The sequence below is a fragment of the Nomascus leucogenys genome, chromosome 19 (assembly GCF_006542625.1).
Source record: "Nomascus leucogenys isolate Asia chromosome 19, Asia_NLE_v1, whole genome shotgun sequence".
Classification (NCBI taxonomy): domain Eukaryota; kingdom Metazoa; phylum Chordata; class Mammalia; order Primates; family Hylobatidae; genus Nomascus; species Nomascus leucogenys.
This window is the reverse complement of record NC_044399.1, coordinates 10,302,093-10,325,668: the sequence shown is the minus strand read 5'-3', so window position 1 is coordinate 10,325,668 and position 23,576 is coordinate 10,302,093. Positions and strand designations below refer to the sequence as shown.

The 23,576-nt window shown below is 48.1% G+C and overlaps 2 protein-coding genes across 3 annotated transcripts in view; one reads left to right on the top strand and one right to left on the bottom strand.

Moving 5' to 3' along the window:
- Nucleotides 1-13,983, top strand: part of PDIA6 (protein disulfide isomerase family A member 6) — a 28,337-nt gene extending 14,354 nt beyond the window's left edge. The window contains exons 4-13 of the mRNA XM_030800520.1: nt 255-381; nt 4,177-4,283; nt 5,459-5,589; nt 6,556-6,670; nt 7,520-7,660; nt 8,441-8,525; nt 8,654-8,726; nt 9,978-10,136; nt 12,356-12,452; nt 13,056-13,983. Coding sequence (XP_030656380.1) covers nt 255-381; nt 4,177-4,283; nt 5,459-5,589; nt 6,556-6,670; nt 7,520-7,660; nt 8,441-8,525; nt 8,654-8,726; nt 9,978-10,136; nt 12,356-12,452; nt 13,056-13,124 — 1,104 coding nt within the window. The 3' untranslated portion in view covers nt 13,125-13,983. The remainder of the gene's footprint in view (nt 1-254; nt 382-4,176; nt 4,284-5,458; nt 5,590-6,555; nt 6,671-7,519; nt 7,661-8,440; nt 8,526-8,653; nt 8,727-9,977; nt 10,137-12,355; nt 12,453-13,055) is intronic.
- Nucleotides 12,276-23,576, bottom strand: part of ATP6V1C2 (ATPase H+ transporting V1 subunit C2) — a 59,296-nt gene continuing 47,995 nt past the window's right edge. Inside the window, exons 9-14 of one of the 2 annotated variants that reach the window (XM_030800521.1) lie at nt 22,523-22,615; nt 22,332-22,425; nt 19,654-19,791; nt 18,707-18,804; nt 15,045-15,177; nt 12,276-14,193 (exon numbers count right to left, since the gene is read on the bottom strand). In XM_030800521.1, the coding sequence (XP_030656381.1) occupies nt 14,104-14,193; nt 15,045-15,177; nt 18,707-18,804; nt 19,654-19,791; nt 22,332-22,425; nt 22,523-22,615 (646 nt within the window). In that variant the 3' untranslated portion in view covers nt 12,276-14,103. The remainder of the gene's footprint in view (nt 14,194-15,044; nt 15,178-18,706; nt 18,805-19,653; nt 19,792-22,331; nt 22,426-22,522; nt 22,616-23,576) is intronic. The other variant, XM_030800522.1, reaches the window with a different exon arrangement.

The following is a 23,576-nucleotide window of genomic DNA, read 5'->3' as shown; positions in this document are numbered from 1 at the left end:
GTTCCCAGATAAATGACAGTTACTCTCAGCCCTGCCAATTCTGTGAGCTGCAGAGTTGCCTCCATGGGCTAACTTTGATTTCCCCCATCATTCCATTTAGATTTTCTTCTGGTGTTCAAGGCTAAAGTCCTTATTGACTGATTGCAAACTGCACCCTGTGCTTTATTACCTTTTTCTGAGTAAGCAGATAATGAGTTCTTGTGGAGTCTGCTCTAGCAGAAGGAAAAATTGTTATTTCTTTTACATTTCCACAGGATGTTGTCAAAGTTGGTGCAGTTGATGCAGATAAGCATCATTCCCTTGGAGGTCAGTATGGTGTTCAGGGATTTCCTACCATTAAGATTTTTGGATCCAACAAAAACAGACCAGAAGATTACCAAGGTAAGGACTTTTCCTAGCTACTTCATTCCCCTGGTAGACAAGAACCTACTGTTCTTTAACAAGCTTGAGAACCTGCTCTACCTGCAAGGTTCTCAACCTCATTGTACCTGAATTATCTATAAATGGTACACAGTGATTCGTACACCCTCCGAGTCATTCTGAAGATGAAATGTGTGTCACACAGGTTTGTCTTATCACTTAACGCTTGCTTAGGTCTACACTGCATTAGCAATGATAGAAAATAGTGTTCTGTGCTCCCGTTGTCTTTCTCATTACAGTCACTTGTATTTAATAAAGATCTACATGTATTTTCTTGCTCTAATCTCTCTTCCCTTTACTGTAGGAGAAGGGTCTAACATACCACTATAGAAAAGGAGACTGTAATTTGAGAGTCGTAGTCTCCTAAACTGTCAATAATAAATGGATACCACAAATTCTGTTTTGTAGATAAGTAAATTGTGGGTGTCTGCTGTGAGCCACTGAGGCAACTAAAGATAGAATTCAGGTTCCACCCTCCCAAGACTAAATGTTATTTCAGCTACACTATTCTTTTTTTCTTTTTTTTTTTAAGAGACAGAGTCTTGCTATGTTGTCCAGCCTGGACTCAAATTCCTAGGCTCAGGCAATCCTCCTACTTCAGCCTCCCAAGTAGCTGGGATTACAGGCATCACACTCTTAGAGAATTGTCCTGCTATTTAATTAAGATATCACAAACAGGCCAGGCACAGTGGCTCATGCCTGTAATCCCAGCACTTTGGGAGGCCAAGACAGGTGAATCACGAGGTCAGGAGATCGAGACTATCCTGGCTAACACGGTGAAACCCCGTCTGTACTAAAAATACAAAAAATTAGCCGGGCACAGTGGTGGGCACCTGTGGTCCCAGCTACTCGGGAGGCTGAGGCAGGAGAATGGCGTGAACCCGGAAGGCGGAGCTTGCAGTGAGCCGAGATTGTACTCCAGCCTAGGCGACAGAGCGAGACTCCGTCTCAAAAAAAAAAAAAAGATAACACAAACAGATTATTTAAGATAATCAGAGTTGCTGGATTGGGCCAGATCCATGGTGCTAGTAAACGTATTGGGCATAATTTGTTTGAAGCTGAAATTATGGCTAATTTGGTAAAGGTTTTTGTTGAAGATTTATATGGAACATATGAGTGACTGAACTTTGTCATCTTAGGTTTTGCTTTATGTGAGCAGTACCAGCTCATGGGTTGGGTGGCAGCATCAACATCATAGTAAAAGAGTTGTCTGTCATCGGTGACTTTCCTGAGTCCAACTAATAGAAGGCAGGGAAGGTGGGGGTGAGGGGTACAGAATCTGTCGTGTGTGAGCTGGGAAGGCAGTCCATCCTGGCTGCCTGGCTGCTGGCTTCTCCATACTCCAGTGTCGTAACTAAACGGTACTTAGTGTCTTGCTTCTCTGTATAATGGGGATGTGCAAACCTATTTTAAGGTACCAGAAGCTTAATTGAAATAGTACACATAAAGCATATGAGACAAATACTTGGTAAATACGTCTTCGTCTGAAGACAGAGATGTGGCCTTGGACACGTTGTCTCTGCTAGGCTCCCCAGCTCCAAAGTTCTAGGGAAAGACCTTTTTTTTCCCCTGAGTAAACACCTGCTTTTCTGCCTTTGAATAATAATTTGTTTGAGTTTTCCTCCCTTATGAAAATGTACATGTTTTTAGTTCAGTCAGTCTGCTGCAGTTTTTACAAATTTAGTTTATTGGAACACACCCTACCTGTGTGTCAACATACTGTCTCCGGCTCCTTTTGCACTGGAACTGCAGAATTGAGTAGTTGCAATAGACAGTATGGCCCAAAACGCTGAAAAGTTTTTTCCTAGTATACTTCACGATTTGGCATATGTCCAGATAAAGACTCGGGGAAGGGGCAGTGGTTCAGATGACGGAGATACCTGACATAGATAAGGAGCAGAGGCTGTTTCATGTTGAGGCCTTGCCCTTCTGTGTTATCAAGTGACATACTTGGTAGGCTCAGCCAGCGATACAGTGCAAGATTATCTGAATAGATGCTGAGAGTTGCTGTAATATATCTTGTGGGTATTTTTGTTTTGTTTTGTTTTGTTCTGTTCGAGATGGAGTCTCACTCTGTTGCCCAGGCTGGAGTGCAGTGGTGCTCTCTTGGCTCACTGCAACTTCCACCTCCCGGGTTCAAGCAGTTCTCCTGCCTCAGCCTCCTGAGTAGCTGGGATTACAGACACGCACCACCACACCCGGCTAATTTTTGCATTTTTAGTAGAGATGGGGTTTCACCATGTTGGTCAGGCTGCTCTCGAACTCTTGACCTCATGATCCGCCTGCCTCGGCCTCCCAAAGTGCTGGGATTACAGGCGCGAGCCACTGCCTATATTTTGTTTCTTGTGTCAGGTCTGGTGTGTTTCAAAAGTTTCTCTTCCTGGGCAGAAAAAAAGGCCGGCCGCCACACCTTAGATCTCTAATCCCAGCATTTTGGGAGGCCGAGGTGGGAGGATCACTTGAGTACAGCAGTTTGAGAAAACTCTAAAAAGAAAAAAAGATTTTTTTTTTTTTTCCTGACACGGTCTCATTCTGTCACCCAGGCTGGAGTACAGTGGCGCGATCTCAGCTCACTGCAGCCTCCGTCTCCTGGGTTCAGGTGATTCTCCTGCCTCAGCCTCCTGAGTAGCTGGGATTACAGATGTCCACCACCATGCCCAGCTAATTTTTGTGTTTTTAGTAGAGACAGCGTTTCACCATGTTGGCCAGGATGGTCTCGGACTCCTGACCTTAGGTGTTCCACGTGCTTCCGCCTCCCAAAGTGCTGGGATCCCTGGCGTGAGCCACCACGGCCGGCCAGAAAAATGAACTTTCTAAAGAGATTCTATTAGATCTAGTTTTGCCTTTAAACTGAAGAAAGCAGATGGCATATGTTATTCCAGTACTTCTGTGTTAGTTAATAGCCCCTGACTCTCTTGAGCAAATAAGTTTTTGGTGAACTTCCAAAGACTATTGTCATATTGCCTCTTTGAGTTTTAATGTAGATTTGTTACTTATATTAGGATTAAGTTCAGCTTAACAGTGTTTCAAGCAAGATAGAAAAAAAGAAGCCTGGAATGGTTTCCAGTTACTTGGCTTCAAAGACACCTCATACCTACTTTTTCCATCTTTTCTATCCGGTATCTCACAGCAATAGTTCCTTTTTTATTTGGGAAATTCCCCTGCTTTCCCAGCTAGATATTAAGCTTCTTATTCATCCATGTTCATGTTCGGTAAACATTTGTGAGTTATTCTCATTAGGAGATGGTATTTGAGCGGGGAGTTTTCGTTCACACTACGTAAAACTTGAGAAATCGGGCTGGACATGGTGGCTCACACTTGTGATCCCAGCACTTTGAGAGGCCGAGGTGGGCGGATAAATTGAGGTCAGGAGTTTATGACCAGCCTGGCCGACATGGTGAAACCCTGTCTCTACTAAAAATACAAAAATTAGCCGGAAATCACTTGAACCCGGGAGGCGGAGGTTGCAGTGACCCGAGATTGTGCCACTGTACTCCAGCCTGGGCAACAGGGTGAGACTCCGTCTCAAAAAATAATAATAATAAAAAAGGAAGAGGAATTGGTTTTCCAAGTGTTAAGTCTAGTGCAAAATGCATTCTGGGGAGAAAGTGTGTTCTGTCAGAGATACATGTGTTGTTAGAACTGTGTCACACCTGGTGAAGCTAACGGTGAGGTAAAGACACAGTCTTGGGCTGGGCCAGATGAGGCACTTGCTGAAGGCCGGGCTGAGGACCGCCTACCTTCCGTCTCCTGTAGGTGGCAGAACTGGTGAAGCCATTGTAGATGCTGCGCTCAGTGCTCTGCGCCAGCTCGTGAAGGAGCGCCTCGGGGGACAGAGCGGAGGATACAGTTCTGGAAAACAAGTAAGACCATAAAATGTCAGTTTTTACTGTGTCATAATTTTGAAGCCAGAGTGGATTCCTTGTAAAAGATAGTTGTTTTTTTAAAAGTATGTTAAAGTGGTGAACCTTCAATTAAAGAATAATAGAGGATTGGATCCAGCAATCCCAGAGGTAACCAGCCATCCAGCCTGCTCATTTGGCCTCCTCAGAATTGCTGTTGCCAAGGCCAGTCAGTCCCAGGGCCTCTTGTCACACCTGCAGTCCAAGTACCAGGCCCAGGAGCCACATGCTGGCATCCCATGGCACTTGTAGGTCCAGAGTGGGGATGGGATGGACGGGTTTTCCTCTAGGTAGGCTTTGGCAAACCGTGATGAGATTGGATTACCTCTTGGCCTGTATCTGTGGCAGTCAGCCCCAAATCCATGGAAAATTCTACACAAATGGATAGGGAAGAAGAGAGAGAGATAGGAGCAGACTGGTGTTTTAGATGCCCTTGTATGAAATGTGAAGCTTAACACTGATGTTCTTGTAAAAAGACAAACTTGAAGATAGATAAATATTAAATGGGCTTTTACTTTTAGGTGACCAGTTAAACTAGCTTCTTTATACAGGCTCAGAGCTTACCCAAAGATTTCATGCTCTTGCCTTTTATTTTAAACTTAGACATTTAATGAGCATAGTTGCCTGGCCCCCTGCACCCTGCCTTGCAACAGAAAGCAGTGCTGACTGCTTCTTAGATTTAGTACTGAAGAACATTCTTCGAAACAAGAAAAGGATTAAGTGTTATTTTTAGCTTTGTTGACTGGTAGGGACTTTGTCTATGAAAGATGTAACATAACATCCTGGGATGAAGCAGCAGCTGTACTTGAGTCTGAATTAGAACAGTGTTGTGAAGGTGGTTTTTTGAGCCATGTTGAGGTTTCTCTCTAAAAATAGCTGGTGACGGAATTCAGGTACAGGTTATGTGTTGTACTGAATGTATTGATAATTATTTGAAAGTAAAAGACAATTTACCAAACAAAAATTATAATGCTGAGGAATGTACCCAATTTGAATACAACCGTTTTCACTATTTTATTCACCAAAGAAAAACCCTAAAACTTTGTTAAGATGTAGAAGCAGTGTTAGTATTTAAAATAGGAAAAGTGTTCTTCCCGGCCAAATTGTTGTTTGATGTTTAATGTCATAAATGACAGGGCAGAAGTGATAGTTCAAGTAAGAAGGATGTGATTGAGCTGACAGACGACAGCTTTGATAAGAATGTTCTGGACAGTGAAGATGTTTGGATGGTTGAGTTCTATGCTCCTTGGTGTGGACACTGCAAAAAGTAAGTACCTTCTACTAAGCAGTCTGTTCATTCACAGTGTCTTCAGTACATTCATTAGCTTATTTTGAAGGAGCTGAACTAGATAATAGATCACCACTAAGATCTCTTCCAGCAAAACTCTGACTCTAAGTGAATATTAAACATTGACATTAGTGCCAAGAGCTTCCACTCTCATATTGCCAAAGATTAACAAGGGACTGGTTCATGTCTGGATTTAGGGGCAGTGGTGGAATGGGAAGCTCATGTGAAGGGTAGCATTGTATCTTTAGTAAAGCCACACACAAGATGTTTTCTAGGTGTGACATAACTTGGGATTGGGCAGAAATGCACAGATCAGTTAAAAAGTATAGGCTGGGCGTGGTGGCTCACACCTGTAATCCTAGCACTTTGGGAGGCCGAGGCAGGTGGATCACTTGAGGTCAGGAGTTTGAGACCAGCCTGGGCAACATAGCACAGCCCCATGTCTACTAAAAATACAAAAAAATTGGCTGGGTGTGGTGGCGTGCGCCTGTAGTCCCAACTACTTGGGAGGTTGAGGTGCAAGAATCTCTTGATTGTGGGAGGCAGAGGCTGCAGTGAGCCAAGCTCACACCACTGCACTCCATCCTGGATAATAGAAGGAGACTCTGTCTTTAAAAAAAAAAAAAAAAAAGGTGTTTGGGCTGCAAGTTAAAATGCAAGTATTTGAGTATTTGGCCTGGTGAGGTGGATCACTTGAGGCCAGGAGTTTGAGACCCGCCTGGGAAACATGGGGAAACCCTATCTCTACTAAAAATACAGAAATAAACAGTGGGTGGTGGCACACACCTGTAGTCCCAGCTATGTTAGAGGCTGAAATGAGAAGATCACCTGAGCCCAGGAGGTTGAGGCTGCAGGGAGCCATCATTGCACCACTGCACTCCAGCCTGGGCAACAGAGAGAGACCGTGTCTCAAAGAAACAAAACAAAACGAATATTTTTCTATAGCCTAGAGCCAGAGTGGGCTGCCGCAGCTTCAGAAGTAAAAGAGCAGACGAAAGGAAAAGTGAAACTGGCAGCTGTGGATGCTACAGTCAATCAGGTTCTAGCCTCCCGATACGGGGTGAGTATACTTATAAGGCTCATTTCATTGTGAAATATATGGTGTTTCGTTACTTCTTCCAATACTCCAGGCCTCCCTATGAGGTAGTAAAGGAGATGTTTAAACCATTTTGTAAGTGAAGAGATAAAGTCACTTTATTGTCATAACTAACAAGTCTGAAACTCAGGACTGTCAACTTTTTCCCCCTAATGTCACACTGCCTCTACTGTATACTTAATGTGAGGTTTCAGCTTGCCCAGACTTATTCAAGTTGCTCATATGGCTGTTGTGAGTTGGTCCATTTGTTCTAGAGCAGATACTTTGTGTTAATTATATACCAGGGCTTAAATATGATTGGGCTAAACTTCACAGACTGTTAAAACTCCCTGATTGATAATTGACCTCTGTGAGTCATTCCTTTGAAATCCATGCAGTCTGGGGAACAGTTTTGTTACATTAAATTACCTATAAGGCCGGAGTGGTGGCTCACGCCTGTAATCCCAATACTTCGGGAGGCCAAGGCGGGCAGATCGCTTGAGGCCAGGAGTTCAAAACCAGCCTGGCCAACATGGTGAAACCCCGTCTCTATTAAAAATACAAATATTAGCCGGGTGTGGTCGTGCGTGCCTGTGTAGTCCCAGCTACTCGGGAGGCTGAGGTAGGAGAATCGCTTGAACCCAGGAGGCAGAGGTTGCAGTGAGCTGAGATTGCACCTGTGCTCTCCAGCCTGGGCAACAGAGTGAGACTGCTTCAAAAAAACAAAAAAAAAAAAACTAAAATTACCTATAAGGTGGTTTTAGAAACTGTAAAGATTGTGTTATTTTGCATCAAGTGTTAATTGGATTTTATCCTCTGACCTTTTTTTAATAGATTAGAGGATTTCCTACAATCAAGATATTTCAGAAAGGCGAGTCTCCTGTGGATTATGACGGTGGGCGGACAAGATCTGACATAGTGTCCCGGGCCCTTGATTTGTTTTCTGATAACGCCCCACCTCCTGAGCTGCTTGAGGTAAACTACTTCAACTGCATGTAGTCCAGAAAGCTTTTTTAGCTGATAGTGAGGAATGTTAAAGCAGTGTGACACACTGTTCATGTTATGCCCTTAAAGATACTCTCTTTAAAGTGGTTTTTATACTTTGAAATGGAAAAAAATGTCTGATAAATTGCTTTTCATAACTTTTAGCATTAGAATAATTATGCTGAACAGAAATACAAGCTTCTTAAAGATAGAGTGTATTCAATCACTCTTGCTTATCATTCTCAAAGTAATAGCACATTTATCGAGTACCTAATCATGTAACAGGCACTGTTCTGGTGTCTTTATATAGTTCTTTTTTTTTGTTTTGTTTTGTTTTTGTTTTTGTTTTCATTTAATTCTCACATGAACACTGAGAAGTAGATACTGTTTTTATTTCCATTTTATATATGGGGAAATGGAGGCACAGAGCCTCAAGTGTGTATAAACATATGAGACATATAATACATGTAAGTATAATCTATTTAAACAAATAAGTGGCAGAGCAAGGCTGTGTCCAGGCATTGTGATTTCAGAGACGTGTGTATGTGTGCTGATCCCCCCACCACCACCACAGCTTCCACAGGCTTAAGAATCAGTAGCAGAAAAATCTCCTCTTAGAGAACATGCCTCCGGGTGTTTCCATACAAGGAAGTAGTCGTGGGAGAAATGTTTTCAGTGAAAGTGACAGTGCGAAGGTCTTGTTTGCCAGCTTACCTTTGGGTGTTGTATCATGCAGCCTCCTGATCGTCCCTTGTCTTCTGGGTCCCACAGATTATCAATGAGGACATTGCCAAGAGGACGTGTGAGGAACACCAGCTCTGTGTTGTGGCTGTGCTGCCCCATATCCTTGATACTGGTAAGACAGACAGAAATGATTTCCCTTAGCTGTTCTATGCTAGATGCTCTGACAATACTTCCTAAATGGATTAATTTTATGGACTCCTTTATCTTTACCTTTAAAAAACTTTTGTCTGTTTAAATCAGGAGCTGCAGGCAGAAATTCTTATCTGGAAGTTCTTCTGAAGTTGGCAGACAAATACAAAAAGAAAATGTGGGGGTAAGTTACTGAGCTTACTGTCTCAGTGTCATCAGAACAGTTGATTATAGGCTTTCTTGAGAGTGGTTCCCCTGTGTTTTTATAAGCTGTGTTCTGTGTTTGCTCTGCTATATGTTTTTTTTTTTTCCTCCTGCCTCAGCCTCCCAAGTAGCTGGGATTATAGGCGCCCGCCACCACACCCAGCTAATTTTTGTATTTTTAGTAGAGTCGGGGTTTCACCATGTTGTCTACGCTGGTCTCAAAACTCCTGACCTCAAGTGATCCACCCGCCTCTGCCTCCCAAAGTCCTGGGATTACAGGTGTAAGCCACCACACCCGGCCTGCTCTGCTATATGTTTTTATTCAGGATGTGAAAACTTTATCATGGGAGGAAAAGAAGGAATGAAGGGCTATCAGCACAGCATGCATTTTTCTCATAGGAATCGTGTTTTAAATGGTGATTGGGGTGCCAGGTTAGCAGGCAGACACATAAGGAGTAGTGCACCTGAATTCTACTATGAACTTGAAGGCTGGGTGAGAAAGGGGAAATAGAATTGTTTCCTTCTCCTCTTCTGAGTAAGGACTGGATCTAGGCACATTTTCAGAACAGTGTATCTCTTTCCTATTTTATCTTTTTTTTTTTTTTGAGACAGAGTCTCACTCTCTTGCCCAGGGTGGAGTGCAGTGGCGCAATCTCAGCTCACTGCAATCTCCGCCTCTTGGGTTCAAGAGATCCTTCTGCCTCAGCCTCCCGCATAGCTGGGACGACAGGCGCACACCACCATGCCCGGCTAATTTTTGTAATTTTAGTAGAGATGGGGTTTCACCATATTGGTCAGGCTGGTCTCGAACTCCTGACCTCAGGTGATCCACACATCTTGGCCTCCCAAAGTGCTGGGATCACAGGCGTGAGCCACCGTGCCCAGCCTGCTTCCTATTTATCTTTTTGCTTCTTGTCCCCAGTATCCATTGCTTTCCCCAGGTACCTAGCGCCCCCTGTTGTCCCTCTCTCGATGACCTTGCTCCTCCTCCATTAGTCCAGCAAATGTTTATTAGATGCCTACAGATCGCAAGAACATGCTTGATAACCCAAATGATATTGGTGGGATTTCAGGTAAAAAGGGAAAATCCATATAGAAACTCATCTTTTGTTTTTTATTTGTCATTCTACAAAATATCTGAAGCGTGATCTTTTGTTCTCTAAGATCTTCTAGTTAGATCGTAAGCAATTTAAAAGACATATTTGCCCTAAAAACCAGTCTGATTTTCTAGGTGGCTGTGGACAGAAGCTGGAGCCCAGTCCGAACTTGAGACCGCGTTGGGGATTGGAGGGTTTGGGTACCCCGCCATGGCCGCCATCAATGCACGCAAGATGAAATTTGCTCTGCTAAAAGGCTCCTTCAGTGAGCAAGGCATCAACGAATTTCTCAGGTAATTTGTTTTCTTAGGTTGTTGTTTGGTTCTGTTGTAGGTTTGTATTTGAAACTAGGTATGTATAAGCCAGGTAATAAATGGAATTTAAAATGCAAACTAATTCCAGAGAATTGAATGTTTATAAATTAGAGTTTTTAAATTGTCTCCCTGTTCGTTCTTTTTTCCATGGAATACTCTGCTTGCTGGATGAGGAGAAAGCATTGCTGCCCTCAGGCCGCCCTGTGTGCCATTCTGTGCATCTGGCCCTGGGTTCTTTCTAATTCTCATAAAGGTCTCATATGGGCTAGAGGCAGCCCTGTCTGTCCATCCTCACCCTCATATGCATTGCAATCTTGACCTTGGATAAATGTGGTTTCCATTTCTGGGCACTTGGCTTTGGAATGTAGTTATTTATTTGAAAATGGGTGTACTTAAGTTACTCCAACAATGTGCAAAACAACATGATAGGTTCCAAAACTCTAAAACCAATATACAGAGCTGTCTACCCTGCTCTGCTATTCAGCTCACCTAATCATCTTTTAGGCAATACAGGACATTGACCTAAAGAGGTTTCGTTTCCCATTCTTGCTTTCTTCCGCGTTCATTTCTTAGCTGCTGTGTAAGAGATGTTCAGCACACAAAAGGCAGTTGAGAGGCTTGTGATGAATAATGAATAGGAAGAATAGCACATGAAAGCCTGCAGTGCTCTTGCTGCCAGTCTTCCTACTTGACGCAGAAGTTTGTGTGTGTGCTGTGTGGAGAGTGGGGGCTCCAAAGTCAGGCGCCTCAGTCACAGCTCTGCCTTGAGTAGTGAAGTGGGAGGCATGGAGGAAGCCCTGTGAGATCAGCTGCTTCAGCCTCTGCCTGGGGGCAGACCGTGGCTCCGTCCCTCCCAGCTCTCACTCGTTGTAGTTGGTTAATATGGTTAATGGGTGTTTTCTTTTTATTTTTTATTTTTTTTTCCCCAAGACAGAGTCTTACTCTGTCATCCGGGCTGGCACAATCTCGGCTCACTACAACCTCCACCTCCCGGGTTCATGTGATTCTCCTGCCTCAGCCTCCCGAGTAGCTGGGATTACAGGTGCCTGCCACCATGCCCAGCTAATTTTTGTATTTTTAGTAGAGATGGGGTTTCACCAGGTTGGCCAGGCAGGTCTCAAACTCCTGACCTCGGGTGATCCACCTGCCTCAGCCTCCCAAAATGCTGGGATTACAGGTGTGAGCCACCACACCTGGCCAAGGGGGTGTTTTCATTAAGTTTGTGGGGCCAGGCACGGTGGCTCACACCTGTAATTCCAACACTTTGGGAGTCTGAGGCAGGCAGATCACTTGAGGCCAGGAGTTCGAGACCAGGCTGGCCACCATGGTGAGACCTTATGTCTACTAAAAATAAGCCAGGTGTGGTGTCGTAGGCCTGCAGTCCTAGCTACTCGGGAGGCTGAGGCACACCCAGGAGGTGGAGGTTGCAGTGAGCTGAGATCATGCCACTGCACTCCAGCCTGGGCAAAAGAGTGTGACTTGGTCTCAAAGAAAAAGAAGTTTGTGGACTGCTTAAGTTTGTGATTGTCATAGAGTAGTATTTATTAAATCATGAAGTCAGAATGTGAATATATCTCGTAATTTTTTTTTCTAATAATAGGTTTGCTTATTCTAGCCCATTGGTGCCATAGATTGTTAGTCTAGCTCCATTATTCTATGAGTTGTTTGGTGAACTCTAAATATTTGTGCCCACAGTATTTCTAGCTCTGGTTTCCCAACAGCCAGATTACACCAGGTCTGGTATGTTTCAAGTACTGATGTTTATGCACGTATGCACCCCGCTGTCTGCCAGCCCACTGGAACCAGTCGCCTCACTGCTGATATGCTCCCTCTGTACAGGTTCACAGCAGTCTTAGAAAGCTCACAGGCAGCCCATGTTCTAGATCAACTTTGATAATTATTTATGTATTTAATTTGTATTTCAGCAAATGCTCTGCTATTTTTAAAAACTTATTGATAGCAACTGACTTTATCTGATGCAGGGGGCTTAGTTGGGAATGTTGAATCTGGTTGTAATGTTGTCCATGATTAAAAAGATAATGTTCTCAAGGTGTTTCTGAGGAAGGTACTGCAGCAAGAGAGAAGAAATGCCTCTGCATAAACAAAGTAGGCAGACTGTTATTTTTAAAGTTGTTTATTCTTCTGCACCAGTAGTCCTTTGTAAATGTGTGTGTGTGTGTTGGTCATTTTTCCCTAAGGGAGCTCTCTTTTGGGCGTGGCTCCACAGCACCTGTAGGAGGCGGGGCTTTCCCTACCATCGTTGAGAGAGAGCCTTGGGACGGCAGGGATGGCGAGGTGAGTGCCCGGGAGGGAGGCTGTGCGGGCAGCAGTCATGGTTTACTCTCTTGAGCCTGTGCATCTCTGCACCTGGAGTCAAGTCCTTTCCATCAGACCTCAGCCCTGGTGTACCCGTGGGCCTTTTAAGAGGTTCTTCTCTGAAGACCCTCATCTTCCTTATCACAAGTTTAAGTGCTGCATGGCATTTGATACTCTTGACAGCCAAGATACATTTCAGTAGTAAGGTTGCTTTCCTGATTATTACCTTAAAGTGAATATTTAACCTGGAATTCATTTACTTTATCTTAGAAAAATAGAAAATGATAGCTTTGAAATTAGTACTTATTTCTGTACTGTTGTGTCCCACCCTCCTCAGAAGGACATGTTCAATGGCTTCCAGTGTTAAAGTGGTGAGTGATGTGATGCTGAAATGTTTCACCTGAGTTCTTAGCTTTTCCATCCGTATAATCATAGGTACGAAGGTCAGGGTAGGAGTCAGACTGAGGAGAACCTGGATTGTAAGCAGGAGTAGCTCTAGAGAGTTGCTCTTCTATAAAATGAGATGTTGACCTTCCAGGGTGTCCCCTTCTGCAGATCTAACAGTGGCTTTCTGTCTCCCAGCTTCCCGTGGAGGATGACATTGACCTCAGCGATGTGGAGCTTGATGACTTAGGGAAGGATGAGTTGTGAGAGCCACAACAGAGGCTTCAGACCATTGTCTTTTCTTGGGAGCCAGTGGATTTTTCCAGCAGTGAAGGGACATTCTCTACAATCAGATGACTCTACCAGTGGCCTTTTAACCAAGAAGTAGTACTTGATTGGTCATTTGAAAACACTGCAACAGTGAACTTTTGCATCTCAAGAAAACATTGAAAAATTCTATGAATTGTTCTAGCCGGTGAATTGAATCGTATTCTGTCACATAATATTTTGAAGAAAACTTGGCTGTCAAAACATTTTTGGACTGCTGCTTGAATGTTCTTGGAGGCTGTTTCTTATGTATGGGTTTTTCTAATGTGATTCCTTCATTTGAATATTAATGGCTTTTTCCATTAAAGAATAAAATATTTTGGACAATGCCGATAAATGTATGAAATTAGTATCCACATCATAAATTCAGAGTGATGTTTAGCGGTAAATCAGTGTTTTGAAGTGATACACAGATGTCTTTCCTCCCCATAAACTTTTTTAAACAAAAAACAGGACCTCTTTTCTTCAGATGGTGCCATCTGTGCCCACCACAACAGAGATTTTACAGGAAACTGGACTCAGTGAGAACTGATTTCCTGCCCAATATTAGTCTTTGGGCTGTCTCTAGTGGCTAATTATTAAGGATTCTAGCTGGTTATACAGTTCAAGGCTTTCTATGTTGTTATGAACCTCAAAATAGCCATTAAGACATGAAATACAGCAGCAGGTTACCAATGCGAACAGGTAGTTCACATTTATGTAAAACATTCAGAAAATGAAGTTTTGAATTTGTTAGAACATTCGAAGGACTTGAGAGCATTTTATTGTAACTTAAAAAAATAAATACAACTGTCACTAACTTTTGTGAGCAATTTCTCTGAAAAAGATCTTAGTTCTGTAAGACATTTGAACCATTCTCTGACTAAAGAGGCATCTGTAATAGTCTGCACGAACATGAGACAGGTGCCAGCTGGCCTTTCTAGTCAAGAAGACTAAGGTCAATATGGAAGTAGACATAAGGAAAATAATCTTGGTTATTGAGTTGCAGTCCCGGGATCTCCACAGATGCCTACAAAAGAAGACATGGTAATGCTCTAAGTGCATAAACTAGTTTCCTGTCTTATCCTTTTATTTTTGAGGAAGCTCACCAGGCACTGAGCATACATTCTGCTCTGCATAGCTGTGGCCCACCCCCTCCAACCCTCTCCTTGCTGTGCTTTAATGTGTATGACATGTAGATTTTCATAACAGGCTGACATAGTTTTGCTTTGTTTTGTTTTTGAGACAGTCTCTGTCACCCAGGCTGGACTCAGCTCACTGCAACCTCTGCCTCCCAGGTTCAAGCAATTTTCCTGCCTCAGACTCCCAAGTAGCTGGGATTACAGGCATGCACCACCACTCCTGGCTAATTTTTTTTTTTTTTTTTTTTTTTTTTTTTTTTTTTTTTTTTGAGACAGAGTCTTGCTCTGTCGCCAGGCTGGAGTGCAGTGGCGTGATCTCAGCTCACTGCAACCTCCACCTTCCAGGTTCAAGCAATTCTCCTGCCTCAACCTCCCAAGTAGCTGAGACTACAGGCACACACCACCACACCCACCTAATTTTTGTATTTTTAGTAGAGACAGGGTTTCACCATGTTGGCCAGGTTGGTCTCGATCTCTTGACTTCGTGATCCACCCGCCTCAGCCTCCCGAAGTGCTGGGATTACAGGCGTGAGCCACTGTGCCCAGCCCAAGTGTTTTTTAGTAGAGACAGGGTCTTACCATGTTGGCTCTGCTGGTCTCAAACCCTTGACCTCAAGTGATCCGCCTGCCTCCCAAAGTGTTGGGATTACAGGCAGATACCAGTTTTTTGAAAGTATCTCCCATTCTACAGTAAGGTGCTGAGCTTACTGTAGAAATACTGCTGTTTCTGGATACCTACATCCAGTATACCTGCAGCGGCTACTTCATCCAGATGTCGGAAGACAGAGTTTAGAACCTCTCTTAAACGCTTGGTGGATGACTTCTTATGCGGCTGCAGGAGCACTGCCTGGAAGTTCACTGGTAGTCCGTACCTTTTCAGACAGACAAAATGTGTCAGTTCACCACTCCAAATGCAAACACGGATAGAAGGAACCTGATGAAAAACAGTACATTCCAAGGACGAAAAGCTTCAACCAACACAGCTTCATAAAGTCAAACTCGAGCAAAATGCCTTGGGTCAGCGGTGATCTCTCTGGATAGAAAAAGCTCTAGAATTTGCTAACCCCCTTCTGATAGGTAGTTTTCAACTATAGAGCAAAAGAGGTCATCCCTCTGGCCATGAGTGACCATTCCATGGTGTGTGCTCAAGTTGAATGCAGGTAGTTGGACTGAACATTCGGACTCTAAGTCGTTTGTCTAAAACCCAGCTTGGCTGTTCTTCTCCACTAAAGGACAGGCAAAAATCTGGTTTATCAAGATTGTTACTATTTTCGCTGAGTTTTTGGGTAGATAGAAAACATTTTTAACATACCTAGTCGTATGCCTGAGCGCATTTAAAACCAGTTTTTGGAATGACCTATTCCTGGGGTGTTAGCCCACACAAAATACAGCAAGTGCTGTAAATGGTAAACATTTTGTGATTGTTGGAAGTATTTTTATACTCAGAGAGCAAAGGATCGGATGTTCAGTAGTTAGCACCTGTGTTTCCTCGGGATCCCCAGGCCTTGATGTGAAATCCATTTTTACACGCCCTTCCACTCACCTAGTACTGTGCTTTGTTCAGACTGGGGTCTGCCATAAAAATAAGTCCTGGGAGCAGGACCTATTAATATTACTAAGGTTTTACTTTCTTTTTTTTTTTTTTTCGAGACAGAGTCTAGCTCTGTCACCCAGGCTGGAGTGCAGTGGTGCGATCTGGGCTCACTGTAGCCTCCACTTCTGGGTTCAACCGATTCTCCTGCCTCAGCCTCCCGAGTAGCTAGGATTACAGGCACCCGCCACCACCACGCCGGGCTAATTCCACCACAGTCATTACCAAGTTGCACTGGAGGTTGCTTATTCATCTAGGACATGTCTAAGCTTAAAGCGCTCCTCCCCCAGCAGCCTGGCTTGAGGGAGAGGCCTCCCTCTGTTGTGCTCGCTGTGGTGGGTGGTAGGCACCCTAGGTCCTTAATGGACATATACTCCAGCCCTTAACCTTTCCTCAGCCTCTGAGCTCTTCTGGCCCTGTCCTGTCTCTGTGGCACCCGTCCTGCTAATGCCTTCTCCATTCTGCCCAGAACAAGACACCATGCCAGGCGCAGTGGCTCACACCTGTAATCCCAGCACTTTGGGGGGCCAAGACAGGCTGGATCACCTGAGGTCAGGAGTTCAAGATCAGCCTGGCCAACGTGGTGAAACCCCGTCGCTACTAAAATTACAAAAATTAGCCGGGCGTGGTGGCACACGCCTATAATCCCAGCTACTAGGGGAGGCTGAGGCAGGAGAATTGCTTCAACCTGGGAGGTGGAGGTCGCAGTGAGCTGAGATTGTGCCACTGCACTCCAGCCTGGGCGACAGCAAGAGTCCGTCTCAAAAAAAACGACCCCAGGAGTGGCTGGCCCGTCAGTCTCAACCTCTTTCTTGGGCAAATGCGCATCCTGGAAGGCATGGACAGGCTTCACTGTGAGGCCTGAGAGCAACCGACTTCTGAGCCGGGCAGGGTTGATCTGGGGCCACGTATACTAGAGATGGCTAGAACACTCCCAGGAGCTGGGTACACCCTCCAACCCAATGCTGCCATCCGTGTCGGTACAGGCTTTTGAGATGGGCGTGCACAGGTGCGCATGGGTACAGGTGTGGGTGTGGTGCATGTGTGGGGCAGAAGAAACAGGAACCAAGGTCAGATCTGTATCTGGGCAGACCACACACTGACAGCCACATGGAAGGTGAATTGGAGGCCAAGAACAAAGAGGAGGCTTATGGCAACAGCCAGGCCGGTGGGGCCAGACCCGTGAAAGAGAGAGTGCAAAGGCGGAGTGGACCGGGCCTGTCAGGGGTGTCTAAACTGACCCTGAAGTTTGGGGTCTGATGAGGGGAAGGATGAGGAGGCCACTGGCAGAAACGGGGAAGCAGAGGAAGGGGTGCGGGAGGGGAGATGAGACAGTTACCCAGGTAAAGCCTACGGCAGGCAGATGGCAGGACCTGGAGACCAGGGAACATGGGCAGGAAAACGAGGGAAAGTAGGGGACATCAGCCAGGGGGACGGCAGGGAGGGATGAGGAGCTCCTCAGTGCAGGCGGGGAAGGGGTCCAGAAGGTCACACAGAGGGTCCCAGGGGCTGGAGGAGCCCAGGAGGCTGCGAGTCAGAGCAGCAGGCAGTGGGCAGCACTCCACGACGCAGGATGCAGCCACACAGGGCAGAAAAGTGGCCTTCAAAGGCCTTTCTTCCCTGATTCTACTTTCATAAAAATCTGTAAGAATTACATATCTATTCATAAAAAACCAACAAACCCTACACCTAAAAGGGTTAGCACCCACTGGCATGCTGGCAGTGTTCTCTCCTGGTGTTAAAATTAAAATTACAGGAGATTTTTATTCACTCTGCTTACCTAGAATTGCCAGGTGAAGCTTTTTTTTTTTTTAGCCTGAGTTTCTCTCGTTGCCCAGGCTCGAGTGCAGTGGCGCGATCTCGGCTCACTGCAACCTCCGGCTCCCAGACTCAAGTGATCCTCCCACCTCAGCCTCCCAAGTAGCCAGTACTACAGGCCCACGCCACCACACCCGGCTAATTTTTGTACTTTTAGTAGAGGTGAGGTTTCACCATGTTGGCCAGGCTGGTCCCAACAGTCCATAAAAGAGCCTTTTTTTTTTTTTTTTTTTTTTAATTAGGCAAAGGCTGGGCATGGTGGCTCACGCCTGTAATCCCAGCACTTTGCGAGGCCAAGGTGGGTGGATCATCTGAGGTTAGGAGGAGCTGGAGACCAGCCTGACCAACACGGCGAAACCCCGTCTCTACTAAAAATACAAAAAAATTAGCTGGGCGTGGTGGCGGGCGCCTGTCATCCCAGCTACTAGGGAGGCTGAGACAGGAGAATCTCTTGAACCCGAGAGGTGGAGGTTTCAGTGAGCCAGGAACACGCCATTGCACTCTAGCCTGGGCGACAAGAGTGAAACTCCATCTCAAAAAAAAAAAAAAAAAAAAAAAACGCAAAATAAGCTTTGTTGTTGGTGTGGTTTTGGTTTTCTCTCTGGACTGCCTTGAGGGGTGGGGCTTCCAGGCTGAGGACGGAGGCAGCCCGACAACGCCTTCCAGGAGCCACTCGGGCCCTGCAGGCTTCACAAGGGTGGGGACAGGAGCCAGCCAGAGGGTCCACAAGGGCATGCGGGTAGGGCAGCTGGGGAGAACCAAGATGACACTTGCCCCAAGTGTAGCAGGAACGGAGGGAGCAGACAGCAGGGGACACAGGGCTGAGGGGAGGGTGTACTTGACTCGGAATTGAGCGTGTTGCCAACAGCCACAGTCACAGAAAGGAGACAGGTGGCGGATGGAGAAAAGGCATGAGCTGGGGTACCCCGATAGCTCCCCCAGACCCTGCCTATCCTCAGGACAGCCCCAGCCGGGGCATCGCTGCCACGCACCTGAGCACGGACTCCACAAACACTCTCAGGGCCTTGATGTGGATCCAGGCAATGAAGGCTTCGCTGAAGTTCACCTTGAGCCAGCGCAGCAGGGGACCCTGCGAGGACAGAAGAGCCAGGTGACCCCTGCTGACCACCCCGCCTGACACAGAGCCAAAAAAAGAACTTGGGTTTTGACAGAGCACGCCCTGAGCTGAGAAGAAGTGCCCAGGAGCCAGAAGCAGAGAGTTGGTCAGACCAGCCCTGGGTCAGGCTTAGGACCTTGAGATCCAGGGCACCTGGTGCCGGGGAAGCTCAGCGGGCCAGCCACCCGGTGCATGCACGGGGCCACCACAGACCGCAGCGCGGGGAGCTGGGCAGCCCCTGACCTCGGGGCTTTCAGCAGGCAGCCAGGGGCTTCTGCCTGACACTGCGCAGCCAGGGAGCCCACCTTCCCAGAGGCTCTGCCCCCAGGGTCCTGGCATCATCCACAGCAGCCACCTCCCCTCACAGCCCCACCTCACATGGCCACAGCAGCAGCCACTGATGCTGGTGTGGCAGGTCCTCCTGGGAGCTCAGAGTCTTGGAGCAAGAGCTCCGAGCTCCCGCCTGACACTGCAACTGCCCACAAAGGTCAGGGGTGGGTTCAGCAAGGGCAGCCAAGGGAGGAGAGCTGAGCTGCCAACCACCACCCCAGCCAGGGCCCTGCCCGTCCCAGCTCCAGCCACCTCCAGCCAGGCGCCCAGGGAGAGGTGCCCTGGCCAACAAGCACCCTTCACTGCTGGCGGGGGCAGCTCCAAAGAGGCCCTGCAGATTAGGAGGAAGGCATGATTCCAGCTCCTCAAATTTAAGACCTCAAAAGCCATATTAGAGAACAGAAAAATGCAAGGATTCATTTTCCCAGAAGGCGCCTGAGCTGACGAGGAGATGCGAGCCAGGGACCCCGGGGTTCCCGGGGCGTTGCTTACCTCACCCTCGCCCTCACTCTCTCTCTCTCTGTCGGTCTGCCCCGCAGCGGGCCTATCAGGGTTACCTAGCGGGGTTACCTTAACCTTGTGGTCCGGGAAGGTGGATGATCCCTTTTTAAGAGCAACACAGGAAGTTTGCTAAAGGCACAGAAATGATTTATTAATCTTTCAGCAAACATGCATCACAAACAAATAAATCATTCTCATCGCCTGAAAGGCACGCGAGAGCAAGCTCAGGAATTCAGGCCCACCCTCGGGACTCGCGTGCTGGCTAGACTAGAGATGTGGTAGGTGCCCACCGGGCTCCTGGAGTGGTGAAGGCAGAGAGAAGGGCAGTGTTAAGGTCTTTGGGTTGCACATTCTAAGCACAGAGCTGATCTCTGGCAGAGGGGTCAGTCCTGAGCCCCCTCCCCTTGCTTGGGCTTGGCCAGGACCCCCATCGCAGGCCGACCAGGACAGCACCGGGAGGCATTAGTGGAAACAGCTCTCTGCGCTCTGTCAAGGTGGCTCCACCGTGCCCAGCCACAGATGCCTTCCTGGCATTCGGGGGGCACCTCGGCGTGCAGAGTGCAGAAGATGAGTTGGGCATGCGGTTAGGACACTCACCCTTTCCCATTCTGTCTCTGCCAACAGGTGGGAAACACGGGGACATCCCACTCTGCTCTCAAAGTACACTCAAACCCCAGGGCCTGGTCTGTCCCTCCGGTTGATGAGTGACAAAAAAGATACAAGACGTTTGTTTGGTCATGCACTTCTAGATAGGTCAGAGGGGGCCAGATTCTCAGGAGGCCAGTGGGACTGACCCAAGCTGAGACTGCCTCCACCTCCCGCCCACAGAGAGACCGTGGCAGGGCCCCCAGGGCAGTGTGGGCGAAGGCTACGCCATGTAAAATACGCCAGCTGGCAACCTGAGCCCCACGTGGCAGCCAGCAGGCTCCTGTGTGTCACCCTGTTCCCCGGGGGTCTGGCAGGCCTGGGCCAGTGCCCAGGTGGGTGCCAAAGGCCCTGCTTTGCCACCTGCTTTGCACACCAGCAGGGCCTCCCTGGTGTGAAGGCTGCCATGGTCTAGCCCCGTCCAGAGATACGGTGCAGGGGGTTGGGACCAGGACTGAATCAAGCTGGGAAAAAGCCTGGCTAAAGAGAACAGCCGGGGCGTGCACAGGTAACGAGGGTTTCAGGTGAGCTGAGGCTAAGGAAGAAAACACTTTGGAGCTCAGCTTTCACGGGGGAAAGTCTTTCCTGCCTGGTGTCTGGGTCTGTGAGCCCTGCTCTGAGGACTGGAGCATCCAAAGGGCTGGGGGTCCCCAGCTCCAGCTCGGCTTCTCGTCCTCAGGAGGGGACGCCCTCCCCGCAGGCTCAGCCAGAGCCCAGCAGCGTCTGGCTCTGAGGCGTGTCTCACTTGCTACGCACACATATGTCCACATACACACCATTCATGCGCGCGCGCACGCACACACACACACACACACACACACACACGTGAGCGCCCTGTGCTTCTATTTCAGGGGAGGAGGGTGAAAAATCCCTATATAAACTTTTATATTATCAGCTGTTGTTTCCTTCCTAAAGGGAAACAGACCAGACCAGCAGAGGGGCTCCGGGAACCCCACTATGGGGGCTCCATGGCTGGGCTCGCTTGTGACGGGGTGGCTGCTCATCCCCAGTCCCTGCGAAAAGGTCGCTGACAGACAGCCAGGTCCCCAGGAGCCCGGAGCACACACTTGGCCGCACGGACACTGGGAGCACTCCCAGCCTGCCTGTGGCCACGGCGCTCCTCCCCACGGAGGTCCTCACAGTGCTGTGTTCACACAGCGACTTTCCCCCAAAGGCCTCAAGAACTTTCTACTCATTCCTCCCGCCCCGTCACTAGAGGCCAGACTGGAAGGTGCTCCACGGAACCTTCCCTGGTGGGCACGAGGAAGAAGGGGCCCAAAAACATTCCACCCAGACAGGTTCCTTCCAAGTTGCCCGGCCTAGCCCAGCACCGCAGCAGGAGGACCCGAGTATGGGAGGTGCTCACTTCCCGGAGCGGTGGAGTGACCTTCCCAAAGCTCTCCTGCTCACATTTCACATGCAAGCATCTAGTTTTGCTCCCTGGTGAGCTAAGCTGTCCTCCTCCATGAAGGGTTTCTGAGTGGCTGTGGTCGGAAGTCTCCAGTTAAGCACCCTCTCCGTGCTAAGGACACGGGAGGTAAATACAGGGGCTAGTGGCGCCCTGGAAACCTCACGGCTGCAATCTCCAAGGCCCAGCACTGCCCACCCTGCACACAGATGCTCCCGCCTGGAGCCCATGTGCCTCGCTCAGTCCCAGGAAGGCCTGGCAGGGTCCTCTGGCCAGCTTGCCTCTCAGAGCCTCAGTTTCTCATCCGTACTGTGGAGTTAGCAACCCCTTCCTGGCAGGCCGGTGCTCAGGACCAGTGAGAACGTATGTGGAAAGCGCTGGCTCGGGCGGGCCCCCGGCTCCCGCCCCCAGCTCCACCGCCTGGGCTCTTTTGTGTTCATCACCCCTCCCCCCAGACCCTGCTCAGGCGTCCCAGGAGAACAGACGGTCCCCATGGTGTAAGCCCAGGAGCCTGGGGACAATGAGAGGGAGGAGGGAGAGCTGGAGACCTGGGAGGACTCTTCTATCCCCAGGCCACCAGGTAGGGGTGGGAGGGGCTGCTCAATCACATACTTACATACTGTTGCTTCTTATCAGACAGCAATCTGGCCATCTCCTCCCTTTCTCTTTTAATTTCTTTCTCATCATAGTAAAATTCACGAACAGTGAACCTTAAAACAAGCAAACCATGGGCTTTCACTCAGAAGCTTTCCAGAGGGGCAGAGACCCCCCGCAGCGGGAGATGAACCAAACCCCGAACACCCTTACTTGTTTTCTTTGGCCTTGGTTTTGAAATCTTCAATCACTTTTCGAAACAGAGTCACAGTGAAAAGGCCCCCTTCCTTGTCCTCAGTAATGAGTCTGTTGGAGAGAAGCATCTGTTGGCTGGATTCACTGCCAGGCCCTGTGTGGGAGTGGGGCTCAGAGGCCCCAGGGCCTGGTGGCCTGCACATGTGGTCCGTGGCAGCAGCTGAGGGCTGGGGAACCAAGGACACTCCCTGAGATTTCCTAACCCCTGGCTGCCTGCCCTTCCCTCCTGCCCCGTCCACACCCCTCCAGGCTAAGGCCTCAGGGGGCTCGGGGTACAGGGAGTGCAGGGGCCTGGGCTTTAGCTCCTGCTTATCAAATTCCTGAGAGACCAAGCCCTCCTGGGCCTCCGTCACCACAGCTGGCACAGGGTGTGCCTGGCTCTGACGTGCTGCCCCATAGTGAAGCAGAGTGGTGAAAACTGTCTTACAAGGTCCATTTCACTTCCGATGTCACAAAGTCCTAACAGGACACAGCCTCCCAAGCATGTCTCAACACAGGACCACTGGGGCCACTGTCTCTAGCAACTCAGGAATTCTTGGGGCCAGGAGTCTAAGCATCTCTGAGTCGTATTGGCCAGAAGACTGGAAGTGGGAGCCGTCAGGCCCAGACACGATCTCACAGCACGCTGGCATGCTGGTGGGGTCACCCTTCCTATTTCTCAGAGCCCATGCCCATAGGGGCTGCCCCCAGACTCCAGGTATTTCCAGAGTCATCTGTGCAGGCTTTCAGGTGGCCTGTGACAATGGAGGGCCTGAGGCTCTGGTCTGGCAGGTCCTGGCAAGGATCCCCGGTGCTTGGCCTTTAAAAGCAGTGAATGCTCCTGCCAGCACACCGGCTTCCAGAGCCTTGCTCCTCTTCCCTGCCTCCCCTGTAACCTCGGGCCGTGATTGTCCTGTTCCTTGCACCCTTCAACTTAGATCCCGATTGCCATCTCGTAGCCCTGGGAGAGCCCCGTCCCCCAGCAGGGACCCCAGGGCAGAGGCCTTGCACCGGGAGTTCTGTGTGTGGGGAG